The sequence below is a fragment of the Camelus ferus genome, chromosome 9, assembly GCF_009834535.1.
Source record: "Camelus ferus isolate YT-003-E chromosome 9, BCGSAC_Cfer_1.0, whole genome shotgun sequence".
NCBI classification, from domain to species: Eukaryota; Metazoa; Chordata; class Mammalia; order Artiodactyla; family Camelidae; genus Camelus; species Camelus ferus.
The window spans coordinates 69526124-69548080 of NC_045704.1; the positions used below are offsets into that span (position 1 = coordinate 69526124).

Genomic DNA, 21957 nt, shown 5'->3' on the forward strand with positions numbered 1-21957 from the left:
AAAAACTTAGAACAAGGCCTGCACATGTTACTCTGTAACCCCATCGCTTTATTTTACTTCATTTTACTATTGAATTCTAATTTATTATTTTTACTATAAATGTACATGCTCATTATAGAAGTAAAATAATATGGAGATACATAAGAAAAATGCGAGTAACCTCTCTTTACCTCTCCCTCAACCTCAGTCAACTGAGGAATCCAAAGTTTAAGTTACATCCTTCTATGCCATGTTTAGTCTATTTATAAATTAGAATTTTTTCTAAAGATAGTGTTATGCTACTCATATTAATTTTTCATTTAATAGGGATATCCCTCCGGATCATTAAATATAATAATGCTGAATAGTTTCATAACATTCCATTACATAAACAGAGCCTGACAGATTTGACCATTTTCCTAATGAGGGGAACTACAATGGTCTCAAGCTTTTTGCTACTTCAAACAATGCTGCAGCTGCTATAATAAACGTCACTGTACATATGCCATTACATGGTAGTGCTTTTATTTCTCTAGGAAGAACACGTAGCAAAGCACTGCTGGCAGAGTAGTATGTATATTTGAAATTTTCAAATATATTTCCACTGTACAAGACTTCCTGTTTCCTTCCTGCTAAATATCATAGGAGGTTATTTAACTTTTTAACTTTAAAAATCTGATGAGAGAAAACTGGTGCCCCACCCTTTGAGGTGCATATTTCTCACTAGTGTGGAAGTGGAATATTGCTAATGTGGTTATTAATCATTTGCATGAGCTCTATTTCTAATGTTTATAACTGCCCGTGAATATATAGGATTGGGTTACGGTTCTCATTTAAATTTTTAGGAACTTTAGAAGTTACCACTTAGCTTGAACATCCAGAACAAAAAAAAATTCACTTGGTTTCAAGTTTGATTAGTTTTTATTTTTAAATACATTTTAAAATGTGTGTAGTCAAATGTTCTCTCACATAGCTCACAGCTTCAAAATTATTCTGAAATCTGTTTGTTTTTATATTTAAAAGTTTTGTCTACCTAAAATTTATGTTAGAGGATGTGATGGAAGTTTCTAAAAGTAGAGTCAAATTAATAGCAGAACCATTTAGAATTCATCATTTTCCACTGAATTAAAATGTCCTCTTCATTATATATTATGTTTTCGTATTTTCTTGGTTCACAGACTTTGATCTGTTCCAGAAACGTGTATTCCTGTACCAACACTGTATTGCCTTAATTGTAGTAGCTTTATAGTAAGTTTCAATAACTGATGTAGCAAATCTTTTTGTGTTATTTTTCAAAAGTTCTTTCTTCCATTTGCATTCCCAATTACTATTTCAGTATTTACCAACAAAAATGTATGTTTCAATCATTCTAGACTACCCATTTATCTTAAATATTTATCGCACTTTTCCACACGTGTTATGAAATAATTATCTAGTATGATTCTTCTAATTCAAAAAGTTAAAATTTTATGTAAAGTGCTTTTTTGAAAAATCACTGTGAATGCATCCATGAGCTTTCATGTCCGGGGACTAAAAATGACAAGCCAGCAAGCCACAGAAATAAGTGGATTCATCTTAAGGGCATTTGTTAAACCAGGTAAACAGAGGCTTCTATTTTCAGAGCCTTTCATAACATAGCAAATGTAAATTCCTTCTAAAGACACATGTTTTCATCACAGTTCTCCCAGAATTTCCACAGATAAAGCCTCAAAGAAAATGAACAACCAGAGTTAAAAAAAAAAAATCAAACATATAAAGAAACAAAATATTACGAGTGGAACCAGTAGACATCACACAAAATATAATCAGACTCACAAAAACTTTGGATAATGAAATCCTCAGAGTACAAAAAAAAAGTAATTGTATGTATTTTTTTAAGAAATTACAGGTAGACTGGAAAAATGAATAAAAAAATAGCAGAGATTTTTCTTAATATTAAAAAAAGAGCTACCAGAAATGAAAGATAAAATTATAACTCAAAACTCAGTGGACCATTTTAAAGACATGTTTTAAATTGGTGAAGAAGGTAGTAGTAACTTGAAAGTAGAATTGAAGGAAATTATCTAAAATGTAACCACTAAAAATCAAAGAGATTCAAGTTTGAGAAATAAGTTGATTCACTGAAAATAAAGTAAGAAGGTTTAGCATATCTAAGGGGAGCTCCATAAAGAGGAAAAAGACAATGGGAAATTCTCCCAAACGATGAAAGACATCAATCTACAGATTCAAGAATCACAATGAAAATCAAGCAAAATAAAAGAAACCCAGACTTAGATAAATCACTGTAAAACTATTCAACACCAAAGATAAAAGGCTGTTTAAATCACTCCCCCTCCAAAGACATTATTACTCTCTAGTGAGCAATAATTAGGCTGCTTTCCAATAGCATCAGTGCATGACAAAAGACATTAAAATGATATTTTCTGAGAGGTGGAAAAAAATAACTGCCAACCCTAAATTCTATATATAATCAAGGCATTTTTCAAGAGTGAAGAAACACATAAACAGTTTCAGAAACTAAAAGGTTTGGTCAACACATATCCTTACCAAAGGAAGATTTAAAGTATTTATTCTAATGAAAGTAAGCTGCTTTCCCATGGAAATCCCAACATGGGGGAAAAAAAAAAACTAAAGAAAACTGGCAAAAATTTGAGTAACATTAATCCAGTGTTGACTAATAAAGCATTAACAATACAATCTGATTAAGTTTTAAAAGGATAGAATTAATATACAGAAAACATTATCTTATGAGACAGGGAAGAGCTAATTAGAAATATAGTACCTAGTCTATGCCACAAGACCCACTCAGACTGGGTCCCCAAATGACACAGACCCATAATATTTAACTGTTGTAAAGTTTAGAATATATTCAGTCCTAGGGAAAAAAAATACATCTCTTCACATTACTCAAAAATTGGCATCTCAACTGTAAGGGAAACTGACACACAAGTTCAGAATTATTTATTTAAACCAAATGGCAGATTTATACCTGCAGGTAATGGCTTGTTAGTCCTCTAGAAGAGTTTTTAAAAGCTGTGTTCACTTGAACACCATCTTATGGCAGGAGTAAGTTTTCTGTCAATCCTCTTGGGATGGAGAGGGGTGCTCATAGTTATCTGGCAATAAAAGTGAGGAAACTAGCCTTGGGTACCAAAGGGAACCTCATCACTACATTTTTCTTTTATTTATCTAATATATTAATTTTTTAAAATAGTGGGTAATAAACTGTGCACTTTCTCATACATTTTTGTCTACTTACTTCTCTGTCATAGTAGTGGGAGGAAGCCCAATTGGCTTACATAATAGGTTATGTATTTGGACATTAGTTTTCAGGCAATGGAGAGCCACTGGAGTTTTCTGAACAAGGGTGCAATATAATTAGAGCTATGATTTTAGAAAATTATTCTGAAAATGATCAACATTTTATTTGACAGAAGTATAAACCACTAAGCCATTGAAATTGAAAAGCAAACCAATAAGGAGGATGGACTAAACCTATTGACTGTACATCTGCTTTGTAACTTTTGTGTCATGTGTTTGCATGTGTCTGTATATACACATGCATATACATACATACATATATCAAGACAACTTTTTGAAATAAAAATAATTTTATCAATAATATTTATCAAAAATTCTTAGTTAAATTCTGTTGCTCCTCTGACTTCTAGTTACTTTCAAGAGGAATGATAAGCTAGAGTCCTTTATCTTGAGTCATTGAGTCAGCTTTTTTCTGATATATATTATTAAATTTATTTATCTACATATAGAATCCATACAAATCTAAGTACACAGATTCTATAAAATATGAAAATATCTTGAAGAATCAATGCTTTACAATTTAATGTGCAATTTTGAAAGAAAAAATAACTATTGTTTAAAATAAATCATCATGAAACTAACAAAATTGTTGTTATCTTTTCACTATATTTATATAGTGACCTTACGCATTCTTATATAAAGTACCATTTTTTCAAAAGAAAACTATCAAAAAATGTAACCCAGTATTCACAGTTTGATGAATCTGAAGCTTGTTCTTCCGATTGAGAGATACAATTGCAAACAACAGCCTGCATGAACGAAACAGCGAAAACCTGACTGAGGAGGTACAATAGACTCGAGCGTACCTTTGGAAACAAGAGCTGTAATCCAGTTTGTAGGAAAATAAAGAATGGAAGTCTTGGCCTAAACTCCACTGAATCATAGAAACCTAACACAATACAACACAAGTGACATCCTTTTCTCAAAAAGGCTCAAGGCTCATTAAGTCTGGTGATTCAATTACCCTCTCAACCTGGAAAGAACCCCCCTCCTGAGTTGAGGTCCACAGGCAGAGCGATGTGGGACAGCCTACATTGTACACAGCTGGTAAATATCTAAAAAGCTGCAGGCTTTAAAGAACAACAATCCCTGACCTTTCATGATTGCTACCATGATTCCTCAACAAAACACTCCCTACAATAGAGTTCCTTAAATGTCTGGGGAAAGATTACATTTTCTATTAAATACCTCAAAATATCTTCTCTCTATATGGAAGTCTGTTTCCATAAACACTTAAGCATGATGCTTCATCAGATAGCAAATAATATGGACAAATGAGTGAATCCAAGTTTTCCTAAAATAGAGATGATTCTGACTTTGTTTAGACATTTTATAAACTTTTCAAAAGATATCATTATTCTCTTTTTGTCTTTATTTCCTTTAAGTTTTTGCAGACCTTGAACGAGTGGGCTATGCACTAATTACAATCGAAACATCACCACTGAATTTTGGAATATCTGGGGAAATTTTAGCTAGCGTGGATCGTAATTCTAATATTGCCTCATGCTTGAAGTCAGGAGTGCTACTTTAAATATAATTTTAGCCAAAACACTTTCTCCTTCAAACTTTGGACATTTTATTTCCCTCTTTTTCTCATGAGGTTTAATTAAATAAATAAGAATTCTTAATAGATGCTTCATTTAAGTTTTTTACTTTCACATAGGATACAGGAGTCCTGTGATGATAAATGTTTGGGAGACCACAAATGTAACAAATGGGATCTCTTTTTCGGATTTCATCTTATTAATTACAAAACAAGTACAAAGCATTGGTGAGTTCCTACTATTACGCCTCAGATATTGAGCACAGAATTCAAAAATTTCCACAGCCTAATCCCATCGAATTGCCTTGTCTCTTTCACATCGCTCTTCGTGTAATGTAGGCTCCGTTGTAGCCACACTGAGTTTATTATATGTCCCCAGACCTGCCATGTACATGCCCGCATTCCTGCTTTTTCTCATGCTGAATTCTCTTCCTGAACTGCACAGGCTGCAGCACTAACCACACTGAATTCTGCCCAGGCTTTTGTCTTGTCTTGTTTTGTTTCTTCATGTATCTGCTTTTGGTCCTAGATGAAGAGCTTCTAAAAGGCAAGGTCATAGCAAGGGCCCTCTCTTACCCAATACTTGTCACCGTGTTTGGTAGGTAGCAGGTGTTCAATACATTACACCAGCTACAAAAATAGGAATCATTTGTACAGCATTTACCATACTGAATGAAGAGGGAAGTTAATAATTCCTTACCAAAAAATACTGAATAATTACCATGTTAGAGATTTTCACATACAAATATTATTCAGTACCTACCACAATCTTGTAAGATAGATGCCATCTTTTTTTCTTAAATGAAAGTAGGGAGATAAGTAATTTTTCCTGAGTTCACAATAAGTATTTGACCTAAAAATTCAACCTGGACTTCAAATTCTAATAAATCTGACCATGCAGATTAATACAATGTCCTGTACCATGTTCTTAACACCCTGTCATAACCTTTCATTCATCTGAAATCCTAACGCTATATAAACGTATTATTTTCCTCCTACAATATTTTTTTTAATCATTGACATACTGAGAAATGCTCTTTATACAGAAAAAGGTATCTGGCAGTTAAAGGAGCACTTACTGGTTTTTACAGTATTTTAGAACATAAGTGTCAAACTCTGTAAGAAAACTTCCCCACATCGTTACGGAAAGGCTTCCTTCAGCTTCTCTCAGTAGTTAAAGGATAAGACACCTGGCTGGAGCGCTCACGGCTCCTTTCGCAAACAAAAGATACTAATTAATCATTCACTCTGTCAGCCATTCTCATAATGACTAAAAACTAAGCTTAACACTGAATTTTAAAAAAAGTTAAAAGTCAAAATTCCTTTTTATACTCATGCACATAAAATCCTATTTTCTATTTTGTGGTTTTTTTTTTGTTGGGGAGGGGAAGTTTAGCTACAACTCTATCAGTCTCTATCAATTATTCCAAATCTTAATCAAATTTCCTTGATTTGTCTCAGCGTGCCAGACTCAATACCACAGCATATTTTAAAACAAAGATATTTCACAAATTTGAAATATGTTTTGATAATCAATGACAGTTCCTACCTGTAAGCGTTTAGCACGTTTAAGCTAGAATTAATCTATTCAGTGAATGCCTAGGGTTAAAAAATGATTAATTCACCATAAACTGATTTTTAAGACAATAAACAAAGAACACACATTTTCACAATAATCGTATCACAGCTTGTAAGAGACCACTTAATAAAATGTGCCACATCTTCACCTGCCTATAGAATCGTATTTTAAGCCTTTAACCCAATTGACGAAGACAAACTTCATGCTTTCATCATAGGTCCTAACAGACAGAGAACAGGAGCCAGTGCTGCTATTAATTGTCACTTGCAGCTAAGTCTGAACTCACCTTGTTTGAGATGCTCGTGATGAACGATTTGATATCCAGATTAGTCGGACAGCTCTTCTGACAGGGAGCGTCTGCACATTTCAGGCATCTAGGGAATAAAATAACTGGATTAGAGAGACTATAAAGTCAGAGAATATTCCATATATTCTCCACCTTACACCCATCCAGAGTCACTGTCTGGTAAGAACAAGTAAAGTTGTACTATTTTTAGGCACAAAATCTTTCCTTTAAGGAGTAAGCACAGAGCACTTGTGTTTCACATTTTGCACACCTTGCAAAGTGTATAAAATAACACCACGAGGGCCGAAAACCGCCCTTCCCCTTGGCGTCCCTCCTGGAGTTTAAAGGATCACAATTATTGAAGATACATCATTCATTCATTTACTAAGTCAGTCTTATTCAGATCCCTCACTATACTGACAAAGCTTAGAGAATGCAGTCTCTCGCGACAAAAGTTGTGCATGCCTTTTAGGCCACAGTTATACAAGTGCAAAGGTAAGCGCCCTCATTCTACAACGTGTGACATCCTTTCTTCCTCTCTTCATCCCTCCCACTTTTCCACCTACCTCTCCCCCCATCCTTTCCCTACCATCCTCCCTCCCTCTCTGCCTCCCTTCCTCCAATTTTCTGATTTTTCTTAACCTACACACTAAGTCATAAAGCAACTGGACTCTGGAGTAGATGCTTCAGTGCACAGCCCAGCTCCACCCCCTTCCAGGCTGAAGCATTTATCCCCCCAACTGCTGCGCCCTCAGCTGAAAATGCAGGGCTGCGCCAAGGCCATGTCCCCTTTCCAGCGGCAGTCAGCTTCCCATCACAGGTCAGTGAAGGCGGCAGAGGCCCGGCACCTTGTCTCCACCTGGGGAACAAGTCTGCAGGGATCCATGCAGCCTTTATTGTGGCTGTGTCTGCCCAATCCTGATTCCTTCACTTCTTAAGGATGTGGATTGTCCAATAAACTTCCTGCATACTAATCTCATCTCAGAACCTGCTTCCTGGAGACATGACCAGAGGCAGGTGCAAACTTTGGTGTGCCTAAGAACCACGTGGGAAGCGGGGCACGTGTCATTGCTTCCAAAGGGAAGCCCCTCCTGAGTCTGAGTTATCAGCCTGAGAATATACATTTTGGAAAAAAAAATCTTTAAGGTGATTTTGATCTACATGGTTGGATCCCCACAGTGAGAATCACAATTCTATAATTACCACTTCAGGACTGAAACCACTGGCTAGAATGGTCTTTGATTTGCACATCCGTGCACATATTTGTGTGTCCATTTAATAAATGTTTAATGAGCCCTTGTTAGATGGCAGAACCTGGGATGACATGATCGCCATGGTCCTGCTCTCATGGACCCTGCTGTTTGGAGGCAGTTCAGACATATAAAAGGCACTTGTCGTAGGCAGTGTGGGCACCGTGAATCTGGGTGAGAACAGATGCTAAGGGAGCATTACCAGAGGAACGGCAGTCCTGAGGGGAGAGAGTCAGGAAGAGCTTACTGGGAGGAGCGACACTTGTAAGGGATGCTTGAAGAATGCGTGAGCACTAGGGAAGCCAAGGAGGGTGGGGTTTGGAGTGCAGGGTCACTCAAGAAAACGACGAAAGAATCAAAATGGTTTGTGCCCAGGCCTGGAGAGAAAAGAACATGACAGGGTAGGTGAACCAATGAGATTGGGTCTGGCTTAACGTGAGAGTGGGAGTAAAGAAAAATCATGCTGGAGATCTAAAATTTAAGATATACCACTGTCACATCTGTCAAAAGACCAGGATTCTCCGAGAATTTCACTGAGAATGAGCCCCATGCTGCTCAGGGACAAAGGTGACTAGCCAGCTCATTTTCTGTCCACTTCCATGTGAAAAGAGGTTGGTTCATTTCCTTCGAGAAAACAATACCAGTCTCCTTGTCATTCTTCTGTGAGTTGGAGAGTCCTCATTGTCTGAACCGATTCCTCAGTGCCTAATTAATATCTTGTTTTTAAATCTGATCTCTTTTCTCTGGTCTGTGCCCTTAGCCTTCTCTCTAAATTAAATTTTACACAATGAGTACCGAAGGCTTTTCATAATCAATTGTCCTCTCTGAAATGTAGTCATTAAGCCTCTCCCCTATCATTTCTCTAAATGTCATTGTCAGATTCACATCTATCATTTAGTTGAATTCCTATCTTCTCATACGTATGATTTTTTTTTTTTCCCTAAAACGCCATCACTGAGTTTCAAAAGAATTCTGTGGAAGTGCGATCAGAAGCACACAACCACCCAGAGAGAAAACAACGCGCGGTCTACTGGGCTGTCGATGTTGAAATGAGCTGATACCTCTGTGTGTTTTCTGCACGTGGAGGAATACGTTGAGCGTTAATAGTGATTTGAAAGGATTTCCTCTCATGTGGTAAAACAGCTAAAATAAAAACAGCTATCAAATAATACGTGATCTTAAATATCTTCTGATTTGTAAAAAAAATTCAACAGTTTTTTAAAATATCGGCCATGCCATAAGAACAAAGCAACAAATATGATAGATATTAGATAGCTAGATAGACAGACAGATAGACAGACATAGACAGACAGACAGATAGGTAGACATTTAGAGAGGCAGAGGACTCCGGTTACCCCTAATGAGGTCAGAAGCTTTTCTTTTTTCTAACACCCAACTTGAATAATAAGGCAATTAAAAAATCAAGTTATAATGTTAGAAGGTATGAATGAGCCAAATTAACGCGTGGTATATTTTTCTGTTCTTCCAGAGAAATCTTAACTTCAACATAAACAGATTCACTTAACACTGACAACGTACAGATTTTTCGTTGTGGTTATTAAGTCTCTTTACCAAATAACTCTCCGTTTATTATTGAGCTAGTTCACAAGTAACAGCTGTTGGAAATGTCAGATGTTAATGAGGGAGGGCAACGCAAATCTGAATTGCAGCGTTCTTTTTTTTTCTTTGGTGCCATGAATATGCCAGAATGGGCAGACTCTGATAATAATACCATCTTGCAATTCTCTAAGCGCTCTGCAGACGAAAGTGCATCAGGCTGCCATTAATCCCACTTATCACTCTGACAGCTCAGTAATTACACTACTGCCGTAGCCAGGTAGTCCTAATAAAACACCAGCCACTGCCCTGGAATGCGTGCTGGTGAGATGTTTTATTAAACTTGGGGGGGGGTTGATCATCAAGTGACATTAGTGTTGACCTATTTTTCTATTTGACAATAAATTATCCTCTGACCATGCCATAATAGATACTACGGAGAGCATTTACTGTACAAAATCAGAAAGGTACTGCATTACAATGATGTAGGCAAATGGTGTAAATAAAATAGCAGAAATGCATGTCAGAATGTTATTACCTAAATTGCTTTAAATGATTGATACCATGAAAAATCACAGACACAGTACTTAGGGGAATATGTCAACAATTATTGTAAACCACAATTCTACATAAATTTTTCCTTAGAAGTAACATTTAAATTACACTTGTTTTTATCTTCAGTCAGTTAATTCTCCTTTTATGTTTCAAAGTTACTCTTTTATAGTGCAGTTTATTTTTAAATGCATTGTAAAAGGCAGAAGTTAATTCAGATAAACATTTATGTAATATTATTAATCCCCAAATAATTACATTTATAGAGAGTATATCAAATTATTTTAAAGCAATAAAATGTCTTAGATTTCTTACTAGTGATGAATTTTTTTCATTTCCATATTTAATAGAGAGCGTAACAATGGATTTCATTAAAAGCAAAATATAGAATCTTTAATAATGTTAATCCTTCATGATCGACATGAACATAAAAAATGTACAAAAACTTTAGTAACGCTATTTAAGGAACAAAAACTATTAAAAATATATTTATCTAGGGTCTTTCTCTAGGGAAAGAGAGCAGTGATTCCTCTCCCCACGTATCAGTGAGGCTGGACAGTTTTACTCCATAGTATGATACTAGAAAATATTATAGTGAGTAATGAAATAAGCAGCATTTCATTCTTCACACATCTGAGAACAGACACCTGCTTTTTTTTTTGTTAAGCATTCAAAGCAGTTGGAACAGTAGCCTATGCTTGTTAAGAATTTTCTAACTCATGAGTTTAAATAATTTCTTTCTCAGTTCAAATATCACATACATCTATCTGCAAGACTTAAAGCCTCACAGTGCATTGTCTCTGGTTTTGGCTACAGTTTGGTTCAATGAAGCCATCATTGTTTCATCAGGTTACTTATAACCTAGTTTAGCCTATAGATAATCAAACTGGGCAAGTTAGTGTTTACACTAAAAATTACTTTCCTAATATTGTATTTCCTCAGATCTTTGATGTTCAAGTACCTTTCTTAGGAAGGACTAATTCAGATGCAGCAGATGTGTATAGGATCTAAATTCTCTACCCTGTAATCACCAGTGTAGGCAAATATACAGTCTAATACCTTTCCCCAACTTGGCAATATTTCTACTGGAACTGGGCAGAACAGAGTACCAGGATGAATGGAAAGCATGTGAATCAAAAAATGAAGGTTAGCCGTGTCACACGTATGTCTGAGCTCCACAGCTTGCATCACTTGTACCCAGATTCTGTCATAATAAAAGGACCCAAGAAAGATGGTTGGCATCTTTAAAACATGATGAGACTAATCCAATGTTCTGATACATTAAACACTCAAGAGCCATTCTCAGCTTCCCATACTTCTCTCTGCTTCTCTAAATATTCCATTAACAGCCTCTCCTATATACTTTCTGACTCTGCTTCTCTGATCATACCAAAGGTTTTCACTAGCTCAAGGGTATTTGGAACTAACTTTGGATATTCCTAATATGCATCTGGGCCCAGCTTCTAACTTCTGCTGGGCTGGAAAGCGGTGGCAACATCATTTACAGTAACTGACTTGTTCATCCTGTACAAAATTTTGCCTTTCAGCCACACCAGTGATGTTCCTATTTTAAGACTTTTCATATTTACTTGAATTTATAGGTTAACAACAAAACAGTTTTTAAGTAAAGCTATTTATCCACCAGAAATTTCCATTCACATGTAGGTGCTCCAAGACAATTCAAAAGCAGCAAAATTTAGAATGGTACACAATTCACACCCAGGGCTCAAAATATTTTGCCGGATGGCCATGAGTCTTGAAATACAGCATAATTAAAACCACCTTTTCCACAGCCTTCCTATAGTCTGTGTCAGAAAATTTTTGGCTTTTTCAGATACTAATGGATAAGTGTATATTTTACACTTTTTGCATATTTTGAATTAAATGAAGGGACTTAAAGTTAAAAATAATACTCATTTTTGATCTTCATATATAACTGATTCTTAAAAATTAATGACTCCTCTTTATCTCTACTTCATGGGTAAGAGTGTTGTGGGTCCCGACATCTCCCAGAAGCATAATGAGACCAGTGGTCAAGGCAGCTGAAGAAACTGCTGGAGCATATTAACCATCTTATACTCAGGACTGTCCCATTCATGTACGAATACAGGTTACAATTTTAAAAAGTGATGTTTTACTGATCTCAGCTCTTGGTAACATCAGTGCCTTCTTGCCAGAGTAATTGGAAGACGGAGAAAAAAGCAGTTAAGAAGTAAGTCACAGCTAGAAAAAGGCTACAGTATGCTCTCCCCTGGAGTCCAATTTTAGTTTAAGAAAAAAAAACATAGGTAGTCTTAACTGTCTCCTCAAGAGGCTTCTCAAGTCAAGACGAAAACCTTAGAGTTTTGCAACAGTACACAATTTCAAAAGCTAATTTCTATTACAATCTTAAACAATTCTGGTATAGCTGTTTCTACTGGAAAGATACTTTTTGAGCATATTCTTATTTTTTAAAAAAATGTATGTTACAAAAACCTTGATGGCATAAGAAGCCACATACTTTCATACATCTTGTCCTGAAAAGCAAATAAAACACTTCTATAAGAACTTAGTACACATCACCTCCCGGAAAAATTTAAACAAACATATTGTCCTGTTTTATTACACAAAGAGTGTATCATCATGTGTATCTGAAGAATACTGCTCTTAAACTTAGATTTTTCTTTCTTACGAGAGACTATGAGACTTGAAAATACGTTTTTGTCGTACAGAGGTGGACTAAGAAGAGTGTGATGGAATCAGCGTACATTTAAAACTGCGGGAAGATTCACCGAAAGAAAATAAACACACATCATGAATGTATGCATAAGATGGAACTAATTAGGTATAAAAAGAGAACCAAGTATGATTAAAGGAAGTGAGATCAGTCCTTAAGGTTTTCAGAATCTACTGGGGCTTTAAGAAACTAGAAATAGACATACTAAATAATAAGCCAAGATTTAAATATCAATACCAAAAGCTAAAGAAAACAGATTTGTTAAATGTAAGTTGCAGCACTGAAGGGAGAGCACCCACATTTTCAGTTTCTCTCTGCTACAAGTTTATCTGAAGAATACAAGCTCATGTCTTACAAACTGAATTGCTGAAATGGAATTAAAAAAATAAGTTATCATATTGCAACTATTAGAAATAATTAAATTTACACATTCACAGGTTTTTAATATGTCAAAAACACAGGAACACAGTAAAATCAGTAAATACAGAACAAATCAAAGTACTTATTAAATGTTTTTCTGCCCACTAGGCATCAAGGACATAAATCCTCAGATGTAACTGGATCCCTGTCACTTGAAGCTACAATCGAGGTAAACGTTAACCAAGAAAATCAGGGAACACTGCAGATAAAGGCTCTGCTCTGTGTCCTGCAAGCATGGTCTTTAGGCAGCATGCTCTCAGGAAATCATTCTCTAACCACCTTAAAGATGATGGGGATTGAGAGTGTTCACGGGGACTGACGAAGATGGCCAGATTCAACAGAAAGAGAAAGATCTTCCTCTGTCTTGCAGTAATGAGCGGGATAGGGTTACTTGTAAAGTTTGGCTATACTAGGTACAGCCAGTATAAATGAGCCAGGTAACACACGGTATGTAGGTGTGACGTACAGAGTGTGCGTGCTCACATCCAGACTTACGTGCACGCTGATACTAATTACTAAGTACTCGAATGTACTTGCTTGTGCAAAGCCTTTAAGTGTATGAACGCAGAAAGCCGAGCACAGAGGTTAAGAGGACAAGCTCTGGAGCTTGACTGCCCAGATTTAATTCTTGACTTCACTTTACTGATTTTAAGACTTCAGGCAAATGACTTCACCTCCCTGGGGATCACTTTTCTCATATGCAAATGGAGCTAATAGTTTGTACGTCAGAGGTTTGCTGTGAGAATTTTAAAATGGCAATATACTTACACCAAATAGTATGCACTTGATCACTTGGCAGGCATTCTCTATAATTCTCAAAATACTCTGAAAGTTATGTATTGCTTTCTCTCCTTTACTGTGAAAGCGGTCAGTGAAGAGTCAGTATAATGTTTTACCGGTAAATACATGTTAAATATTGTGGCTATCTGACAAACATAAATACATGCTTTATGTCTTCAGTTTTTCCCTTATGTGATCTCAGAAGAAGGGGAAAAAAATATTTCCACCCCAGGAGAATCAGAGATTAAAAATTAAAGACACTAGGTTGGGCTACACAATATACTGTGAAGTTTGTGCTTCGGAAAAATGGCTATTATCTTAACTAAAAGTGTAACTGACGGTTATTATGGATGTAGAGTTGAGTAAGTAGCTCACAGTCGGAAGCAGTTAGCAAATACAAGAATCCATGTAATGAAAGAGGCTTTCCTCCATCCCTGCCCCACACGCTGCACCCTAGCACCTCTGTATTTCCAATGCCCATATAAGGCAGAGTTCTCCCTTTCCCTTTTTGACTGCGGTCACCTGGTGAGACAGTGACAAAGTATTTCCTGCCCTCAAGGGTAGGGCAGTACCTTGCCCTGACAAAATAGGCTATCTATGCACAAGTATAATGTTCCCTTAGGCAATTGTTTACAATTAAGAAAATATCTGTATTTTATATACCATTTTAACTTGAATAAGTTTATAGGCATGTGACCATCTGCATCCATAATAAAGTTCAGTTACATGTTTAGTTAGCGCAGCTGTTTTCAAAACCCCAAGTTTCACAATACATTGTATAGTCTAACCTGCCATTTTTAATGTAACTACAACACATACATTGTATAGTCCAACCTACCACTTTTAATGTAACTACAACAAGCCACGGGTAATTTCTTTTCTGACCAGCATGTTGATGCGCACCACCACTGCGGTTCCCCTCACATTCCAGACAGCTGCTACACGATGCTCAATACACTTCTGATCCTTTACAGACCTTCAAGAGAACTGGGTGACAGTACTGACAGTTTTTATTATAGCTTTCCTAAACTACTCAATAATCTTACTTCACCTGGACTATTTCCTCAGTTGTGTCATAAACTCTTTGATTTATATTGAGAATCCTTCCAGGCTTCTTAGAAAGAAGACATTATTTTTCCTTGCCTATCCATATGCTGTGCAAATTATCTTTGCAAATTTTGTAACACCTGTTGTATGTTTATCTTAATGTCAATGAAGCCCCTTTAGGAAGGGCAACAAAAAAAGTAATTTATATTTGTCACAGATGCTTTAAAAGCAAATTTTTCAGCAAATTTCAAAACTGAAAAGGCTTTGTATTTTATGACTTACTTGTAGGCAATTTCAGAAATAATATAATAATAATAGTAATACTGACAAATCTTTATCTGATTTATAATAAAGATATAAAAGAGAAACAAAAACAAGTAGTTTAATTTATAAATGAAGTAGGTTATTAATTGCAGTGCAATTCCTGTATGTGTGGGATATGTTGATTTTAACAAATAATAGTTTAAATATGTAAACCTTCTTAAGTGCATGTGAACTAAGATTTAGGATAGATTTTATTTTTTACAATGTTATATTGGTTGAATTTTTGCAATGTGCAAATATAACACATAATTTTTTAAAAAAAGACTTAGATGTTGACTGGCAACTAAAATCACATTATCCTGTATAATATTTATCTTTTCATTTTGGTCATTTGAACTGGCAAGGTCAAAGCCAACCCACGACGCTCCCATATTCTCTTTAAGTCTCACAAAGGAGCCAATTAAGGGTTTTAACAGGATGATCACAATGAACTATACTTCTGAGTAGCTGGTGGTTTACGAAGCTAACAGAACAAAGGGTCAGGTCTGGCCGAAAAAAACAGCGAGTGAGTGACAGCACAGGTGCTGGAAGAACTCATTAATTAAGTTAAAACAACAGTGGAAAAAACTGCCTGGTCTTAAAATTTTAAGATAGTATCTGCCAATAATAGAATTTAGAAACAAATAAATGTACCCAAATCTTAGCTACCTCGATGTTATAGTGCAGTAGGAATGTAGGAATAACTAAACCAACAATTATTTACTAAACACCCACTATGTTCTGAGTTCCGTGCTGGTGAAAGAGAAGATTTACTGAAACTTATTTGGATGAAGGTGACTTAAAAATGTATTGAACTTCATGTAAAAGAGATTTTTTTTTTCCTAGTTTTTTTCTTTTTTTTTCCTTTTCCTTTGTAAGTGCAATAATGACTGCAATACTTTAGATGCTGAAAGAACAGACTTGGAAAGAAATAGTCACGTCTGGATTTTCTTCCTGTTGGAACTACTCAGTTTCATGTGTGGAGCCCACTCAGATTTATCTAAAAGTTTTACTCTATGAAAATGATGCCACTCCCCTTTTTGAAAAGTGGAAGTTCTAAAACACACTTTAAAATTTAAATTTAGGAGGGGGGGTGTATAGCTTAGTGGTAGAGCGTGCACAAGGTCCTGGGCTCAATCCCCGGTACTGCCACCAAAAACAAACAAACAAACAAACAAACTTAGTTACCTCCCTCCTCAAAAAAATTAAATAAAATTTAAATATTCAATGCTTTTACTTAATTAAATCTATGTTGATCATTCCAAGTAAAAGAAAACTATATTTAGCACAAAAAAATTTAAGTGTTTTACATGATCCTGGTGATCTTTTAAAAACCCCATATCTGATCATAATATTGTCCTGGTTAAAGGGAGACCGAGCATACAATGACCTCTGAACTTGGCTCCTGCCTATTTCATTCCTCCAGCTCCAGCTGCGACACCTGCCCCACTCTAGAACTCCGTCCGTACTGCCCTGAGCAGGTCAAATCATTTTCTAACCTCTATGTATTTTAACGTGCTCTTCTTTTGCTAGGAGAGCCACGCCTCGAGCTTGCTTCAGAATTCATCTCGGAAGCCTCTCATAGAACCCCCTGGGGCTCGCCATTCTGCTCTCCCCGAGCACCCTGAGGATTCCTTTATCGAAGCAATTATCACATTGGACTGTAACAGGTGATTCACTTTTCTGGTCTCTCTACTATTTCCTCCTCCAGTGAGAAAATGGTTGGGTTCCTTGTCTTTGTTATTGACCTGCTTGGAAATAGATTAATTTTAAATTTTAAATTTGTTTTAAATTTTAAAAAGACAACCAGATTTTTGGGAATACTCCAGTTAATTATTTTTAATCTTTGGGGAAAATTATTTTAATAACTGCTCTTCAAACTTATGTAAATAATATATGCTAATAATGAAAAATATTTATATTTTGTTTAATTTATTCAACAAATACTTATGTAGGGATTGCTATATGCTAATAATATTCTAGGTGTTTTATAAATACTAACTCATTTAATCTTCCTAATCACTTGATGAAGTTGGTATAAATATTAACTCATTATATCTTTATAAGAGCCTGATGAGGTAGATACTGTTGTTATTCTCATTTTAAAGATATTATTAAGGCACAAAATTTTCTTCTCTGATTTAGGCTTGAAATAGTTTATTGCCTGTTTCTGTGATCCCGGTGATCATCAAGTTAACAGACATCTCCTAAGGGTCTGTGATTCCCAATTTTCTCTTCTACTTCATTCTAAAATCCTAATAGCATGTGGTGATGCCAGGGCTTGCCTCACAGGTTCCAAAAGCCAGATTCAGGACTCATCCAAGTCTGACTTTCTCCAAAGCCCGGCCTGTGAGTATGACCATTTCATTCTGCTGTGGTTCTCGTGACGATAGCCAGGACCCCAGAGAACTTGAGAAAGTTCTGATACAATTTAAAACTAGGTATGTTATAGTCATTATTATACAATATGGTCCATACATGGCTGACTTTAAAAGCAATCTAGCAAAACTCATTTGCTTTGCGAGGTACCCAGCAATGATGCTTGCAAGTTGTACTATTCTTTACAAAGCATTTTTTATATATACATTACCTACGGAAATCTCTAAGATCCATCTTTCTAGTAGAAATGCCAGACAGATTAAATCAAAGCAGTTAGAAACAATTTGTAGATATCACAAATATGCGTCATAATAGATAAAATAAAAATATATTCAACATCTTAGCAGCCTAAAATGATTGTCACTATACAGCATTTGGAACATTATATATTGTGGCAAAAGATAAAGTTAAGATCAAAACTGCTGCGTTAAAGACGCTGTAGAGACCACTGATACTTCCCACTAGGTTTTGCGTGAAGTGATTTAAACACTATTTCAGTCTCCAGTAGTTTAATGCCTAAGAGCTGATGCTGACATTGCACATGAAGAATATGCAGAAATCTCAGGAAATTAATGAATATGGGAGAAAAACAGATAAGAATATAAATTTTAATCTTCTTAATTTAATTCATATCTTAAGGTGGACCAAGGTTTCATGCAACGGCACTGACTGGAAATGAACTAATGTGATCACGGCCTGATCGTTATCAGAATATTTTGAAAAAAATCAGCCTAGGAGCCAAAGAACACAATGTTCAGAAATAATATCTTGAACATTGTCATCAAAATTAACTGCCTACAGCTTAATATTATTTAAACTCTAAAAACAGGAAAATAAAAAAGCTAAAGGCAAATCACATATATTTTTGTAAAAAGGAAAATTCCATTGAATACGCTTCTAGTGGAAGGTATTATAACACTGACAATGCTATTACGGTATGTCACAGGCACCATTCCTTGTAAGCTAAATGAAGAATATAAGTGAAAGTAACAGAACTTAAATGTGTTTGTGGTCCATGGAATCTTAACACATTATTTCCTTTGTTCTTTAGTTCACCTCCTTCCTTCCCTTTTTCCTCAACCAACAAATATCTATAGAGCACTTATTTGCTAAGGATTTGTAATTTGCAAGGTCCTGGAATAAACAAGATTAGTAAAACTTGGGTTCTCCCCTCAAGAAGCTCACAGTGGAAAAGTGAGACAAATGAATACACATTTTCAGATGATGTGAAGGTGTGGTGATGGAGAAGGGAGAGATGCACAAACCTGCCCAGTTTAGAGGTGCCCCATTCTGTTCACTGCTCTATGTTCAATTCCCAGTATAATGCTAAAGACACAATGAATGGATTTGTGTCTTTAGGGTGTGTGTGTGTCTATGTGTGTGTAGATGTGTCCTGTGGACAGGCCAAGTAATACAGGCCTTGAGGGAGATGTAGAAAGTAAGAAACTAGAAATATTTACCACTATCTATTGAAAGTGGCCTGGAGTTCTCTGCCTAATTACTTTTAGATTTACCTCGATCATAAACAGATTTTCTCTTTCAACTCATCTCTCTCCTTTTAACCAGCCATTAGGTACCCATCACAGCACAATACCGTAAGAGACAACATAGTTTGATGGATTCTGGATTTAAATCCAGTTCTATTAAGTTTTCTGATCTTGGAAAAGTTATTTAAATAATTTCTGGCCCCTGGCCCCAGCTTCCTTATCTAACTTACTAATCATAGGCTGGACACCATACCATTTTAGGGAAGACTGAATAAGTTAATGCATGTAGAACATTTAGTGTCTGCCACATAATAAATGCCCAGTGATATAAATCACTGTTGTAAGACATTACCACCTGGGAACAACGGTGAATGCAATGGAGTAGGTGAGCACTGTTTCTCCATAGCTGCTGGGAAGTACAATGTTATGATGAAACTAATGACTGCCATACAGGTGACTGTGAAAACTAAGTAAGATCATTAGGACAACAATGTCCTGCTCATAGGAGCTGTTCAATAAATGAGAACTAGGAAACATTTTGAAAACTATCTTCCAAGCCAGTTCAAGGCAGTCTGTGGAATACAGAAGTGAAAACAGAATGTGTAACTATGAGAGAGGGTATAGAATAAAGTATGTAAGTGTTAAGCATACCCATTAGGTTTACAAAGAAAGGAGCAGCCACACAACAAAGCCAAACATAAACTGACCTCCACTGACACCCTGTGAGCATGACGGGTCACACTTAGCAGTGACTCGGCAGTCATTACCTCATTTCTCCAAATGATCTCTTTGGTTCACTATTAATAGTTTTGATGAGACTGTGTTAGTAACCAATTCTGCATTTGGGTAGTTAGTGTAGGCAAATTTGTATGTCAACAATGAGAAGAGGCGCTGGGGCCCAGAGTAGGCAGCGAGGGAAATGAATCTTGCTTTGTCGGGGAAAGCACCTCTGACAGGGGTCTAACTTTTTGCCTCTTCTTTCCCCACATCTAAAATGGGTATTTTTCCAATGCATGAATGCATTTCCTATGTTGAGACATCTAAATTTTCTACTTTAAGTAAACAGAAAGGAAAAAAAGCTTCAAAAAAATATCTTTAGAGAATTTTTTTTCTTAGGCACTACCTTTTCATTCAAGTTGTGAAATGTCCCACCTGCTCCCTTCTTGATAATTTTTAAGATGAACTTTTCAGAACAATCCCACAGAGAGGAAATTGCTTTACAGTCTCGGAAGATGTGAACCTGTTCTCCCAGTATAGTGGGCACTTAAATCCTTTTTTATTGAAGAGGTGGTGTTAAAGTTCTATATATAAGATGACAATCTAGTATTGATTTTGGTGATGCTGATACAAAAAGCAGTATTTTTAGTTAAATATGCCATATTCTTTCTATTTTCCTGCCTTTGCTTTTACTTTTCCCTCAATATAAAATGTATGATTCTGTCACTCACTCTTTTTTTTTTCCCCCTTTTCTTATTGGCATATAGTCAGTTACAATGTGTCAATTTCTGGTGTACAGCACAATGTCCCAGTCATGCATATACATACATATATTCATTTTCATATTCTTTTTCATTAAAGGTATTACAAGATATTGAATATAGTTCCCTGTGCTATACAGAAGAAATTCATTTTTTAATCTATTTTTATATATAGTTGCTAACATTTGCAAATCTCAAACTCCCAAATGTATCCCTTCCCACCCTCTTCCCCCAGTAACCATAAGATTGCTCACTATGCCTGCAAGTCTGTGTCTGTTTTGTGGATGAGCTCATTAGTGTCCTCACTCACTCTCCACCTGGCAAATTCCTGGGCCTCCTTTAGGACGCAGCATAGGTATCACTTCCTCTTGAGAAGCCGTCCTCAATGACCTTCTCTCCTCCCTTAAAGGTTATTCGTTTACTTCATATCCCCACATTTTCACACTGTACTCTAATTATTTTTCAAACTAACTATATTTCCCAAATAGCTGACACATCTCAAGAGGGCATTGACTCATTCAAATAATATTGACGGAGCCCCTGCTGGGAATAAAACCATTAGAAAATTATGGCTAGAAAAACAGAGACTTCCTTTCTGTAGCTTAGGGTTAAACAAACAAACATTTACCTGTAGACGAAGATAAATTACATCAGCGTAGAGCAGTGGGACCAGGGGATCAAGGATGAGTAGGAGTTACCCCAAGTGAGAAGAGGAGACAGGAGGCAAAGGGAACAGATGTGCAAATGCCATGAGCCGGCAGGAGGCTTGAGGCTCGGAGGTTGGAGGCCGTGAAGGAGGAGCCTGTGCATAAGCAGGAAGCGGGGAGAGAGGCGGCTGACAAGGAAAGGGGACTTGGCCTTAGTCTGGGATTCCCAGCCATACCAGGTGCTCAAAACATCTTCGCTGAATAAATCAACGAATAATAATAATAATAAAAAGAGGGCTATACACTTGCTTGGTTTTGAGGGTTTATATTATTCCTATCTTGGGAAAATTAAAATTTTTATAAGATAATTTACTTCCCATTACTACAAACAGGAAAAGTTTTGCCTTGTTAAGACTTTCCCCTTTTTATATATTTAAAAGTAATTTAGAGAGCTATAATTCAGAATTAAATACAGTATATAAAGTATTTATGATACAGCTAACTTGAAAAATAGGCATCTTACATACATCTGCTTCCAGAGGAAATATTTATAATATTTACAAAGGCTCACTGTGGATTCCAAGAAGATTTAAATTCTATAATCTCTTAAGGAAAAAAATGATCATTTTCCAC

At 36.0% G+C, this 21957-nt stretch overlaps 1 protein-coding gene across 4 annotated transcripts in view; it reads right to left on the minus strand.

The window, feature by feature from the left end:
• DPYD (dihydropyrimidine dehydrogenase) overlaps window positions 1–21957 on the minus strand; it is a 720433-nt gene that overhangs the window by 546178 nt on the left and 152298 nt on the right. For all 4 annotated transcript variants that reach the window (XR_004322677.1, XM_032487157.1, XM_032487158.1 and 1 more), the window contains exon 4: window positions 6709–6796. Coding sequence is in view for 3 of the 4 variants with exons in the window: in XM_032487157.1 (XP_032343048.1) it covers window positions 6709–6796 (88 nt within the window). In the remaining variant the exon portion in view is untranslated. The remainder of the gene's footprint in view (window positions 1–6708; window positions 6797–21957) is intronic.